This window comes from Dromiciops gliroides, chromosome 5, assembly GCF_019393635.1.
Source record: "Dromiciops gliroides isolate mDroGli1 chromosome 5, mDroGli1.pri, whole genome shotgun sequence".
Lineage (NCBI taxonomy): Eukaryota > Metazoa > Chordata > Mammalia > Microbiotheria > Microbiotheriidae > Dromiciops > Dromiciops gliroides.
The window spans coordinates 132,014,215-132,028,486 of NC_057865.1; the positions used below are offsets into that span (position 1 = coordinate 132,014,215).

At 36.6% G+C, this 14,272-nt stretch overlaps 1 protein-coding gene across 2 annotated transcripts in view; it reads right to left on the reverse strand.

Annotated features, from left to right (window-relative positions):
- Positions 1-11,266: 11,266 nt before the first annotated feature.
- Positions 11,267-14,272, reverse strand: part of CAPZA2 (capping actin protein of muscle Z-line subunit alpha 2) — a 48,416-nt gene continuing 45,410 nt past the window's right edge. For both annotated transcript variants that reach the window (XM_043966541.1, XM_043966540.1), the window contains one exon: positions 11,267-13,780. In XM_043966541.1, coding sequence (XP_043822476.1) covers positions 13,640-13,780 — 141 coding nt within the window. In that variant the 3' untranslated portion in view covers positions 11,267-13,639. The remainder of the gene's footprint in view (positions 13,781-14,272) is intronic.

Here is a 14,272-nt window from a genome sequence, read left to right on the forward strand (position 1 = left end):
CCTGTGTGTTTTTATGTTCCTTTGGTAGTTTGGTGAAGCCTGTGGACCCCTTCTCAAAATCATGTTTTCAAATGCATAAAATGAAATGCATAGGATTACAAAGGAAAGAAATAACAGATAATTATGAAAATATTTATGTTTTTCAGTCATGTTTTGGTTGTGTCTGATTCTTTGTAACCCTGTTTGGGGTTTTCTTGGTCAGATACTGGGGTGGTTTAACATTTCCTTCTCCAGCTCATTTTATAGATGAGGAAATTGAGGCAAACAGGTTTAAGTGACTTAACCAGGGTCACACAGGTAGGAAGTGTCTGAGGCTGAATTTGAGCTCAGGTCTTCCTGACTCCAGGCCCAGCCCATTATTGTATGTACACACACACACAGTTCACAGACCTCACAGGTTAAGAATCTCTGCACTAAGACTGAAGCAAACTTTTTTAAACTTTATTTTCATGGCTTTTTTGTGTTTTATTTTGCAACATGGCTAATATGGAAATGTTTTGCATAACTTCACATGTATAATTGATATAGTGCTTGCCTTTTCAAGGAGTCAGGGAAGGGTGGAAGAGAATTTAGAACTCAAAATATTTTTAATGAATGTTAAATTTTTACATGTAATTGGAAATAAAATGAAATAAAAATTTTTTTAAAGAACCTCTGCACTAGAGGCAATTTCTGATGTGACCCAGCATATTCAGGACCCTAAATAGAGAAGAGCTGCTCTTAGGTGGGTGTTGTTATTTTCCACATGTTCTGTGGTGAGGTATATTTGCTATCTTTGGTCTGTAAAGAGATGTTTGTTTTTTGAGCATCATGAACCATGAACCATGGACTTGCAAGGGAAATGCCAGAAAAAAAGTTTCTGTTAGTTAATGGCATCCTAGTTAGTTAGAATAGAAGTAGTGAGCTAGAGAAGTGAGGAACTCCACAAAGGCTAAATCTGCAGTTCAACTCACCAGAAAGTTTGACTCTCAGATTACTATGTAAAATAGGATATGCATTATTCTTAAGCAAACACTCAGGGGGTTCTTGTTGATCCACTAATGATACAGAGGTACTTTGATATTAGTTGTCTGTGTAGCTAAACCATGACTAGAGGGCTTCAAGTAAAGATTGGATAACCACCATCTGAATACATTGTAAAGATGATTCTTGTTGTTATTGGTTGAGCTAGATGTCCTCTGAGGTCCCTTCTCGATCTATGATTTTGTAAGGCCTAGTAACAGAATTTTGTATGCAGAAATGGTTTCTATAATTAATCATTCAGAACACAAGTGAGGAAACAGAAAGCATCACAGCATATGATATGTGTGTGGTAGTGAACAAAAACAGGAAGGCCTGTCATCCTGATGAGGTCCTTGACAGTTATGTAAGTCTGATGCCCACTCAAACGTTAGTTACAAGAAGCTTGGTGAAGAGAGAACTAAATGGAACCAAAACCAGTAAAGAAGGTCCACACAGAAAGGATTGCTTAAAAACTCCCAAAAAGGAGTGAATGGAGATTCACCTTTGAGCCATGGCTATAAACTCGAGAGCAGGGATGGTTTCATTTTTGTTTTCTGTATCTCTAGAGCACTTGTCAGTGTCTAAGACACAGAAGGCACTTAAATGTTATTGAATAGAATAGAATAGCTCTGAAAAGGGTAGATCAGCTTTAGGTAACAAGTTTTGAGAGCTAAACAAAAGGTTTTAGTAGAAAAAAATTAACTGGTAAAGTCATTGTTCTGTTTTCTGATTTTCTCAAGGTAAATGTTCCCAGTCAGATTACTAGTGCCAGAGCTTCCTGTAACACTGGTGAAATGGAGTTGTAAAAGTCATGTAATTTTTACAACATCCACAATTAATCTTGATTTTTGTTATGCCAAAGTCAAACTCTGACTAGAAAATGGCAGCTCTCTCCATTGTGATTTACATATTATCAATACAACTTAACAATGTTCCCATTAAAAATCTTCAAATCTCTTAGGCATGACTTTTAAATAACATAGTTTTCAACAAAATGATTGCCATATAATTTGTGATCAGATGTAGTCACTTCTTATCATTTCTCCCTAAGTATACTTTGGAATCTTCCCATAGTAAGATGAACACTCTCCTTTGCCTCAGGCTCCTATGTGGATAGTAGACAGTGTGGATAGATCAGGCTAGAAATAGCAGAACATTCTGCCCACTGGCACCCCTAGGGTTGGAAGACCTTATCAGGTAAAGAACATGCAAAGAGCAAGATGGCAACAATGGTGATTTCATACACGAAGGACAGTTATGTGACTGCTTTAATGAAGAATAAGTACATTCCATTTTGAGCAGAAACTACAGTTTATAAAAAAGAAAAATGTATGGTAGAATTATTGCAGATTATTATAGTTCTGAATCCTTCCCTGAATGCTGGCTTCATGTAGTTTTTGTGCTTTAAACAGATAGTTCCATGTTGTATAAGAGACTTAAAAAGCAGGTCCCCTATTTTCTACAAGAAAATGTTCAAAACTGAAGATATGGATACCTAATATACATACACACAGTTTACTCCTTACTTTTAACTTCAGTTATTCTCCAAATTGGCTGTTCTAGGTTTGATAACATGGAAAGAAGGTCCTAATAAACTCTATGCCTGTTTAGGTTTCCAGGAATTCTTAACTTATGAGAATAAATAATATTAATACACAAGCATTTATACAGCACTTTAAGGTTTACAAGTTATACAAATTATGCCTTTTGAACCTTACAACAACCCTGAGGTGTAATTACTATCCTAATTTTATAGATGAGGAAACTGAGACAAGCAATGGTTAAGTGACTTGCCCAGGTGTTTGAGGAAGGATTTGAATTCAGGTTTTAGCTTCAAAGAAAGCTCTCTTTGCACTCTGCCATCTAGCATGAAGATTATGTGGGATTGCTGCATGGTTTAGTGGAAAGAGAACTGAATTTTGGAGTCGGGGTATCTGGACTCTGCCATTCACTGCCTGTTTGGCAGCTAGGTGGTGGAGTGGATAGAACACAACCCATATAGACAGGCAGATCTGTGTTCAAATGGGGCTTCAGATGTTTACCAGCTATATGACCCTGGGCAAGTAACTTAACCTTTACTTATGTAAAATGATGTTAATAGCACCCACCTCCCAGAATGGTTGAAGATCAAATGAGATATTTGTAAAGCACTTTGAAAACCCTTAAGTGTGACATAAATGTTATTGTTATTATAATACTGTACAGGTCACTTTACCTCTTGAAGGAACCTTTTTTAAAAATCTCTAAAATCAAGGAGATGGACTAGGTGACCTTTAAGGAGTCTTCCAACTCTATGAATCCTGTGCTACTATGGCTCTAGTTATGTAATTCCCTGAAGTTATTTGTGTTTTCTTCTGAAAATAAACTAAGCTAGCCAATTAAAGGGAATGCCATGAATATTTAAGAAAGACATTTTACAGTCTCTCACAATACCCTTGTAAACAAGGTAGATAAATATGGATTAAATGACTGTAAAGTTAAGTTGATTTTGAACTAGTTGACCTAAAGAGTGATGATTTATCTATTGACATGAACCTCATATGACCTCAGTCATCATTTTGGTACAGATTATTCCCAAGTCCATACCTCCATTCCAGATGACTTTACTCCAATGTTACCCCTCCTTTTTCCTCAGCATCTACTCTTTGTAATTATTCCTATCCCACTGGAGTTTTCTGTCTATTAACCATTTGGAGGAAAGCAACAAGATAAAATTTACACTAAAATGTGAATTACTAGCAAAATATCTTTGCTTCCCCTTCAAGTAAAGTTTACATTTATAATTGGTGGTTGTCCTTCGTTCTCAGGAAGGACCAAAGTGACATTGCTATGTTGGGATGTGTCTGACTGTAATTAATCAGACCAATAGGAGCGCAGAAGCCTCTGTCTACCAAAGTTCGGGCACGAGTAGTCCATATGAACATTTGGCATGAAGATGTCTTTAAATCTGCACATCTCAACATTTATAATAATGAATAGGAGGGGGAAAAAGTAATTCAGCAAAAGTAACCAACTCATCAACCAAGCCAGATAGTATATACAGTTTCCCACACTTATAGTCCCCTACTTTTGTGAAGATGGGCACCTTCTCATATTCTTTGGTGCCAAGCTTGAAAATAATTTTTACACTATCTACTTCAAACATTTATTGTGATGATTTTAAAAGGGCCTTGTGAACCATTAAAAAAATACAGATATGACCCATTGTTGTTGAACAGTCCCAGAGAATAAGTGAACTTTCAAGTCCTTTAAAAGATTCCTGAAATCCTACTCCTTCATAGTACTTGGAGAGTTTCAGCTGCTATTCCTGCTTGGAGTTTGTATCAAAATACCCTTATTAAGCAACTCTCACTGATCTTTTTCCTTCCTGACCTCCCAGAACATTAGTCTATACCATAAATGCTGGCACTTGATCTTTGACCATTTTATGTAGGCTTGAGCAAATCATTTAATCTTTTGGGATCTGTTTCCTATCATAAAAAATGAAGGGGTTGGGCTAGACTGTCTGTGGCCCCTACCAGTTATAACAGGATATGATTTTATTATGTCTACTTTCCTCAACAAGAATATAAGATTCTTTCAAATAGAGCCTGGGCCATACATTTATTTTGTATTCTCCTATGGTGCTAGGCACATATTTATCAAATTTAATTGTTCTACTGCAGCATTTTAGAGATAACATCTGTTTCAATCAAACTCAAACCAACGCAACCCAACCCAATGATTATTATGCCTTTGCCCCATGTGCAAAATGCTGTGCTAGATAAGTCTGTCTTTATGGAAGTTACAGTCTACCAGAGAGAATTTTGTTGTTCAGTTGTTTCAGTCATGTGCAAATCTTCCTGACCCCATTTGGGTTTTGGGTGGGGGAGGTTGGGGGGGGCGGGGTTAGGGTAAAGTTACTGGAATAATTTGCCATTTCCTTTTCCAGCTTTTTACAGATGAGGAACTGAGGCAAATAGGGTTGTGACTTGCCCAGGGTCACACAGCTAGTGTCTGAGGTTAGATTAGAATGATACTAGCTGTGTGTCCCTGGGCAAATCATGCTACCTCTCTGAGATTATTATCCCCTCACTGCTCCGAAAGGTTAGTAGTTATTAATATGTTTTGAAATTTTTATTTTCTGAAGCAGCCAAGGAATAAAGCAATAAGCATTTCTTTTTCTAGGCAATCATTTGAGAGAGCAGTTTGATTAGCAGTTAAATCTTTAACTTTTGTTGTCCATAACTGTTGTGATGTGTAAAACTAAATGTGTGGTTGCCTTATTTCTGTCCCAAGTTTGGGGAAAATTAGCTGGGGTTTCTAATATATTTGTTACTTATAAATTAGAAGCTTTAGCACCAGTTTTGGGGCATTAAGCATTTATTAAAGCATACCTAGTATTAGTAAAAAGAGAACACCTGGGTCAGAAAGTTAAGAAAAGGCCTATCTAGCCTAGAGCTCCAGCCTAGCCTGCTTCTTCCTCCAAATCCTCCACCAGTGGAAGCTTTCCCTGTGTCTGGAGGAGAGGTGGTCCTTACACACTGCTTCAAGCTAATTGGCTAGCATCACCCAAATCCATTGGTTCATTGGACTTGAGGGTGGTCCCATGTTGAAGTCAGAGTTCACAACCTCAGAGAACATACCCTCTTGAGAGCCAGGCAGGTGTGGTTTTAATTGAATTAACTTTAAGTGAGTTAGTTAATCAGCAAAGTCAGTCAATCCAATCAATCTTAATCCAATCAATCCCCTCAGCTGGGGCCTTTGGGAGTTCCAAAACCTATTATTTTCTCACACTGTAAAGTGTTACTCTAAGGACTCATGATGGCACAAAGTTGGCCCTGGGCTTTTGAAATCTAGGCCAAAGGAGAATAACCTCTACTAGGTCTTACTAAGAGACAGACTTTGATTACAAGCCTTGTGATGAACAATGTCCCTGTTGTCTGAAGACCAGCTTATTCTCATCACCATGGTGGCTATCAGATGGTGAATTTTTTGCCATAGCAACTCTCAAAGACTGAGGCATAGAGGGGCTGCAATCTGCATTGGTGGAAGAAATACTCTCATTGACAAAATTGATACTAGAAATCTTTTTTTTTGATACTAGAAATCTTAATATCCACACCTGCTACTGAATTGGTTTAGCCTATAAATAACAGAACTGATGAAAATGCAAGATATCCTTAGGACTTTCTTCATATGATAGCAGGGCAGCAAGGTGTGCTAGACCGGAAGTCAGGAAGACTTATCTTCTTTAGTTCTAATCTGGCCTCAGACACTTCCTGTGCGATCATGGGCAAGTCACTTAGCTCTGTTTATCTCAGTTTCCTCATCTGTAAAATGAGCTGGAGAAGAAAAAAGCAAACCATTCCAGTGTCTCTGCCAAGAAAACCCCTGATGGAGTCATGAAGAGTAACACCCTATTGAAACAGAACATTATTATCTTCATGTTAGTGATTTGTGCTTTTGCCCTCTTACCTCAATACACAAGGGATCCATGAATTTTTTTCCATTATAAATAATCCCCTTTTTCATTTTTGTATTTTTGTAGTTTTTAAATAGTATTTTATTTTTTTCCAACTGCATGTAAAGAGAATTTCTAACATTCTTTGGGGGGGGGCAGGGCAATGAGGGTTAAGTGACTTTCCCAGGGTCACACAGCTATTAAGTGTCATGTCCGAGGCCGGATTTGAACTCAGGTCCTCCTGAATCCAGGGCCGGTGTTTTATCCACTTTGCCACCTAGCTGCCCCTCTAACATTCATTTTTAAAATTTCATTTAAAACTTTAAAAAAAGTTTTTCATTTTAGTCATGTTATAAAATAGACCAAAAAAAAAACCCATGAAAAAATAAAGCCAGCAAAAAACATTTATTTTAATCTGCATTCAGACATTCTTTTTCTGGATGTGGATTGTAGTTTTCATCATGAATCTTTTGGAATTGTCTTGGATCATTGTATTGCCAAGAAAAGCTAAGTCATTCACAGTTGGTGATCATACAATATTGTTCTTACTATGTACAATATTCTCCTGGTTCTTCACTTTGCATCAGTTCATGAAAGTCTTTCCAGGCTTTTCTTTTTGTTTTGTTTTGTTTTGTTTTTTGGTGAGGCAATTGGGGTTAAGTAACTTGCCCAGGGTCACACAGCTAGTAAGTGTTAAGTGTCTGAGGCCGGATTTGAACTCAGGTCCTCTTGAATCCAGTCCTGGTTCTCCATCCACTGCACCACCTAGCTGCCCCTTTCCAGGCTTTTCTGAAACCTACCTATTCATTATTTATTATAGCACAATAATATTCCATTATAATCATATAACAAAGCTTGTTTTTCCAATTGATGGGAATCCTTTTGATTTCCAATTCTTGGCCACCACCACCACACACACACACACACACACACACACACACACACACACCTGCTATAATTTTTTTTTTTGTACAAAGGAGGCTTTTCTCTTTTTTGGGATGTCTTTGGGATATAAACCTAGCAGTGGTATTGTAGGGTCAAAGGGTATGCAGTTTGCCCTTTGGGCACAGTTCAAAATTGTTTTCCAGAATGGTTGGAGCAGTTCACAACTCCACCAAAAGTGCATTAGTGGCCCACTTTTCCCACATCCCTTCCAACATTAATCATTTCCCTTTTTCTGGCATATTAGCCAATCTAATATGTGTGAGGTAGTAGGTCATAGTTGTTTTAATTTGCATTTTTCTAATCAATGGTGATTTAAAGAACTTTAGATAAATGGTCAAATGAAGAAATAAAAGTTATCAATTGGGAAATTATTTCTATTTTTATAAATCTGACTCAGTTCTCCATGTATTTAAGAAATATGGGCTTTATCAGAGATACCTGCTGTAAAAATTATTTCCCAGGTTTCTCCTTGTTTGTACAAAATATTTTTAATTTAATTGATCAAAATAATCTATTTTATACCTCATAATGCTATCTCTTATTTAGTCATAAATTCTTCCCCTCCCCATAGATCTGACAGGCAAAATATTTCTTGCTCTCCTAATTTGCTTATCGTATCACTGAGGAACCTTTGGTATGGGAATCCCTTCTACCAAAACATATCTATGGCTTGGAAAATTCCTACAGAATTGCATGAGATACCTATAGGCCAAGTTACATCTCCAGGGTCATACAGTGTCAGAAGTGGGATTTGAATCCAGACCCTCCAGATTCCAGCCCAACTATTCTTCACCATGCTGTCTAATAAGACATAAAATATACATTTTTCATTATTTAGGAAAGTTATTACAAATTATCCAAATGCCTTATACTATGGAAACTGATTAAGCAAATATCAACACAGCTATTCTAGAGTAAAATTGGAATTGCTAAATGGCTGGAGGGTGGACTGGGGAGAGAAGTATTAATTCCTCCCACAGCTCTTCACAGATAGAATAAAAGTAACTCTTCCATGGCATATATGAGATTCAAATGTCTAAGTAGACATTTATCAGGAAGCAGCCAACCTAAAATGTGTAAATGAAAGTATTTTGAAATAAGTGTGGTATAAGTATAGAATAGCAAATTATGGTCATGGAAGTCCAGGAAAAGCAATTTTTCTAGCACTATCCAAGGGAGAGAGGTTTCTATTAAAAGTTTGGATGATCAATCTCAATGCCTGTTGGAAATCAACTAAATGTTCAACATATATAAAATGGAACTCATATCCCTCACACTCCCCAGCTTTCCTTTTTCCATTGAGTTTAGCACTATCCTATTCACCCAAGTTCAAAACCCTAGTTATACTTGACTCATCTCCTTCATCTTCACCCCCCACACAAAATCCAAATTATTTACAAAGTAGTGTCGATTCAGTCTCCTTAGTAGATTTCTCCCTCTTCTGTCTCTTCATGAAGTAATATTTTTACTACCTACCTCAAAAGATCTTTCTTCTCAGTGTGCTTTTTCCAGTCCATACCTAAGTACACATTTGTCTTCTGATAATCTGAAGAAACTGGAGAACACCTGTAAGACTTTTATGAGACTCTTCCCCAATTAAATCTTGGGAGATTAAGATGTCAGTAATATATAAGAACACAATGTATAACCCTATGGTATTTTGTTTTGAGTTCAAATGTGCTGTATATATCTTGATGCAGTGTAATAGATTGAATATTTAACATGGAGTAAGGTATTTTTGTTCAGTTCAACTCTGTGACCTCATTTTGGATTTTCAAATTTTGGATTTTCAAAAATATTGGAATGGTAGCTATTTCCTTCTTCAGCTCATTTTACCGATGAGGAAAGGGAGGCAAGCAGGGTTAAGTGCTTTCCCAGGATTACACAGCAACTAAATGTCTGAGGCTGGTTTTAAACTCAGGAAAGATTCTTGACTCTAGACCTGGCACTCTATCCATTGTGCCACCTGGCAGCCCCCACCAGAGCAAATACAGCATATAATTCACAGATAAGGATATACATAATTTGAAAAAGGAGAGAGCAAAACTAGGAGGAAAAGGAAGGCTTCTTACTATAGGTGATACCTGTTTGAGAGGCAGAGGGAGAAAACAATACATTGCAGGCATGGATACTGAGGTAAGAAAGGAAATGCAAAGTCATTGGCTAGATCACAGTATCCTGCATAAAGGAGGGTATTATGAAATGAGTATGGAAAGGTAGGCTGAAGCAAAATGCTTCAGGTTTTAAATGTTAAGCTGAATAATTTGTATTTTATTCTAGAGGAAAGAGGAAATTGCTGTAAGTTCTCAAGGTAGTAGCAAGCTTAGACATATATTTTAGGAGGACTTTTTTTTTTGGTCAGCTGACTACAATAAACTACAGAAGGGAGAGAGGGGAAGTTGAGAGCCCAGTTAGGAGGCTATTGTAATAGTCTAGGCAAGTGATGGTGATGTCTTAACTATCGTGATTGAAGTCACAATCTTTACATTTCAAAGTAACACAGCTTCATAGCAAAGCATTCACTAAAGCTATCATGGTGGTGAAAACTATGAGGTAATGTTAAAAAAATACCTAGTGGAAATTTTCTCATTGTTTTTATAAAAAATTCCTATTTTACTGCTTTGAAGATAAGTTCTTGTTGGTACTATCGTGTAGGATAACTGGAAGTTAAAATTTTAAGGTCTGTATTAAGAAGTCTTTTACTTTAATATTGCTGGGTTTCATATACAAAGATAGTTTACTCATTCATCATCAATTGTTCTTTGGTGTTGATGTATGCCCACCAGAATTATGGTTGGCCTCTATGTTCAAAACAGCTGGCTAAAACTAGCCAGGTGGTACAGTGAATAAGAGTGCTGGGCCTGGAGTCAGGAAGACTTGAGTTCAAATACCACCTCAGATACTAGCTGTGTGATCCTGGGCAAGGTACTTAACCCTGTTTGCCTCAGTTTCCTCATCTCTGTAAAAGATCTGAAGAAGGAAACGGGAAACCATTCCAGTATCTTTGCCAAGAAAACCCCAAATGGGCTCACAAAGAAGTCCGAAATGATTGAACAACAACAAAAGATGTAAACTGTAATTGTGGGCATGGAACAGAGAACAATAATTACTTATCTTGGTCACAAACCCAAGATCCTAGCAAGTGATAAGATTACTATGTATCCTGGTTCCTCCTTCATCCCCCCTTCCCCACCAAGATAACAAAGCTGTCTTGGGGACCTTGGCTCAAGGGACAAAGACTCAAGCTGCCTCTCTTGACATAGCTTAAGGGCATAGAAAGGCCCAGTCATGTGTAGTCCATACCTTGAAGACTTGGCAGAAGCACTTAGTCATGACTCTTGGCCCAGCTGACCATACCCATCTCCATATGCAAGTGAAGGGGGCCTGGCTCTCCAAATTAAGTGCAATATTATGCTTATTGAATATCTCCTTTCTATGCTACAGCTAAGTTAACATTGGTTAATTTTTGAATGTCTGCTTATCCCACAGCATAATTCACAACACTGTCAAACTAAGCTAACAATATATGCACTCAAAAGGTAGCCATCTAATCTGTTATTTTCATTGCTTTTCATATTTTTAAATTCAAAATGACATACTATCACTACTTCATTTTCTTCAGAAATTTCAGATACAATCAAGTGCAATATAAATTTTAAAGCTATAAAGATATAAAAGCCCAAGTATCTTAGAATTCCATAATTTCATGTTTTGAAACAATCAAGATCAGCCTTACCCCATCACCAATGTAGGGGGCTGCCACTGACAAAGAATACCCCACTGACAGTGATTCAGGAGATACCCCCAATGTTTGTTTCTCACAAAAACTAAAAGAAAACATTTTGGATGCTTAGAAAGAATGAAAACATCTGGATATTTCAAGGTAATGAAATCGTTTATTGTATCCAGGAGGGTAAGAGCTCCAGACTTGGCTTTCTCAGGAACTAGAATTTTCCATACTTGCTTCTCCTTGTTGCTTTTGTAGAATTCTCCAGGTTGCTCTTGTGAAGGCAGAAGCTACTTTGTCTCCTACAGCTGTGTGCTGTCACTGCAATCTTGAAATTAACAACTGCCGACATAGAAGGGAGGAGGAACCACTAACCCTTGCCACCAACACTGTTCTGTTCCAAGACTCTGCTGTACTCAAAGATACTCATGAGGGTTGTCTGGAATAGGATGGTAAAGTCTGGGGCTGGAGGCCTTCACCACATGACTGTTCTGGCCTTAACACCAAATTCTTGGCACACTGTAAATCAAGAAGCTATCACACAGCTAAGGATTAAGGACCACCTTTGCCAAGAGACCTTCCTTTTCACTCTCTTCCAGTCTACTTCATCCTTCTTTGCTGCTTACAAAAATGTACAGATCTTCCCTATCCTCTCCTCAACCTATCAGGTTCTTTTTCTCTTCCCTAACACTATCAAACTCTGAGTCATCTACACCATGACTGTCAAACTCAAATACAAATGGGGGCCACTAAATCATATATAAGGATTTTTGTAGTAGCATATTGACTTAGAAAACCACATAATAGCATTATCTATGCTCTATTGTATTTTTTATCAAGTACTTGCCAATTACTGTGTCCAGCCCCAATGCTCGTGTTTGACACCTCTGATCTACACTAATTGCTTCCACTTACTTTTCAACCCATAAAATTATAATTTTCAACCTCATCATTCTGCTGAAACTGTCAATATTACCAATTATCTCTTAGCTTTTAAGTTCTACAGCCTTTTTTATCATCTCTATTCCTCCTTGACCTTTCTGCTGTCAGATCCCGTCAATCACTCCTTCTTCCTGTATACTCTGGCTTCTGTGATAGTATTTTCTTTTGATTCTACTTGTGTTTGATGCTCCTTCTCAGGCTACTTTGCTGGATCATCATTTATCACTCATCACTCACCCCTGCCAAGCGAGGAAGGGGGAAAAGAGAATACTTGGTATACTTAGAAAGAATTAAAACATCTATACATTTCAAGCTAATGAAATAGTTTATTGTACATAATAAAAGTGGTGTTTCTTAAAAAAAACGTTTTCCAGCTCCTGGACATCTGCGGAAGAAGATGAGGAAAGGATTCCACTCTCAAGCAAAGTGAGTGTTAATTTAGTTGATGAAATAATAAATCCATTCCACTCTCTACAGCAAATGCTAATAGTCACCACAGGCTTGAAACTCCTGTAGCAAAGCATCAATAAATGTATTTTTAATATTACAAACATGCTTATTAGCACAGGAAGATGGAAAAATTTAGAATGTTACAGCACACCATATGTACTCCCAGCTTTTCTAATTTACAACCAGTGAAGAGCCACAACATCCAGAGAAAGTAGTTTAAAATAGTATATGACTCACCAGTAAGTGACTTTCTACTCAAATAAATAGGAAAATTTTCATTTTAATGTCACATTGAATTTAGTACATTTCAATCCAAGGGGAAAAAACCAAGACATAGTCATAAGTACAGGGTTATATATATATTACAATCTGCCTTGTTATGATACATTGTGGCTGTGTAATAAAATGTAACTTGAGGGCAGTCAGAATTCAGGCTCAATTGAGTAACTGTCACAGGAAAGAAGGCATTAAATACAATTCTGAAGTAAGTATTTTTGTTTAATTTCAAAATCTCAAAATAGCATTAGATCTTGGCCTTGTTTAAAAAAAGTTTAGTTAAACACTAAGCTAGCTAAATAACTATCTTGAAAGGTTTAAACATAATTAATATAGAAAATACTTTCCCTCTAAACTCAATCTTACATACATGGAAGAGGAAAGGGGGAAAGGTAGACAATTTCTTCAGCAGCATATATGGCTAAATCCATCAACCACCTTAAACTAGAAATGGCCATGAAGGACCCCATTAAAAAGAATCTGTCGAATTTCAAAAAAGTTATCCACTTCATAAAAGACATCAATTAAAGGGTTATATCAAGCAAATATAGTTTTCATACATTTTAATTTTCTCTTAACCAAAAACTAGAGGCATCACACTTCTCTTCAGTGTAAAGAAACAAAACACTTCTTTATCTAGGGTGATTTGCAATCCTCTTAGAACATAAGGAAACAAAAACTTGAAAAACAAAGATTGATTAGCTAAGCCTCGTGCTCTAACCAAACTACTTAATTACAGTGATTTTCAATGGCAAAAGCCCATGCTGAATGGGCAACTTGACAGTTTTGAATACTTTTGTAATATTTTTATTTATACATGGACACTAAAATGATCCAGTCATGCAGTGTTTATCTTAAGCATTCTGCATCTCTTTCCCAATTTTGTAACTAAGGATCTTATTCCAGTCAATCTTAGTGCGTGTAACTGGCAACTGTCGACGTAAGGCTTTGAAAGTAGTGTCCGACATAGTCTGATAATTCTCACTGATGGCAGTCTATTAAAAAGAGAATAGAGTTAGAGTTATAAAGGAAAAAAAAGGAACAGAACAGTCTACAAAACAGATGGCATTTTTAAGAAAAACACTTGTGTTGTTCATATGTCAGCATACTGTTTCATTGCTCCTAAGTGGTTGCATTAAAATACCAAAATGTTTTAAAAACTGACAGAATTAAATATATTACAAACCAGCTAGAGAAGCAAAAGAAAATTATGTTATTGTTTTGAATAATAAATTTATAGAAAAATATATTCCTGGTTTTAATTCTTTATACATATAGTTTAAAGTTTCATTCCTGAAAAAAATTTAAAATTTCAGTATGCATAAAATTAAATACTTTGAAGTTATAAACTAAAAATTTAAGTTCAACAGTGTTGTCTGGACATCAATAAATTACTATGAAAAGTAAATATTAATGTAAAAAAATTAGTCTGAATGGTTTGGGGAACTATTTTCCATAAGCAGACTTCCAAAATTAAAATGATTTGG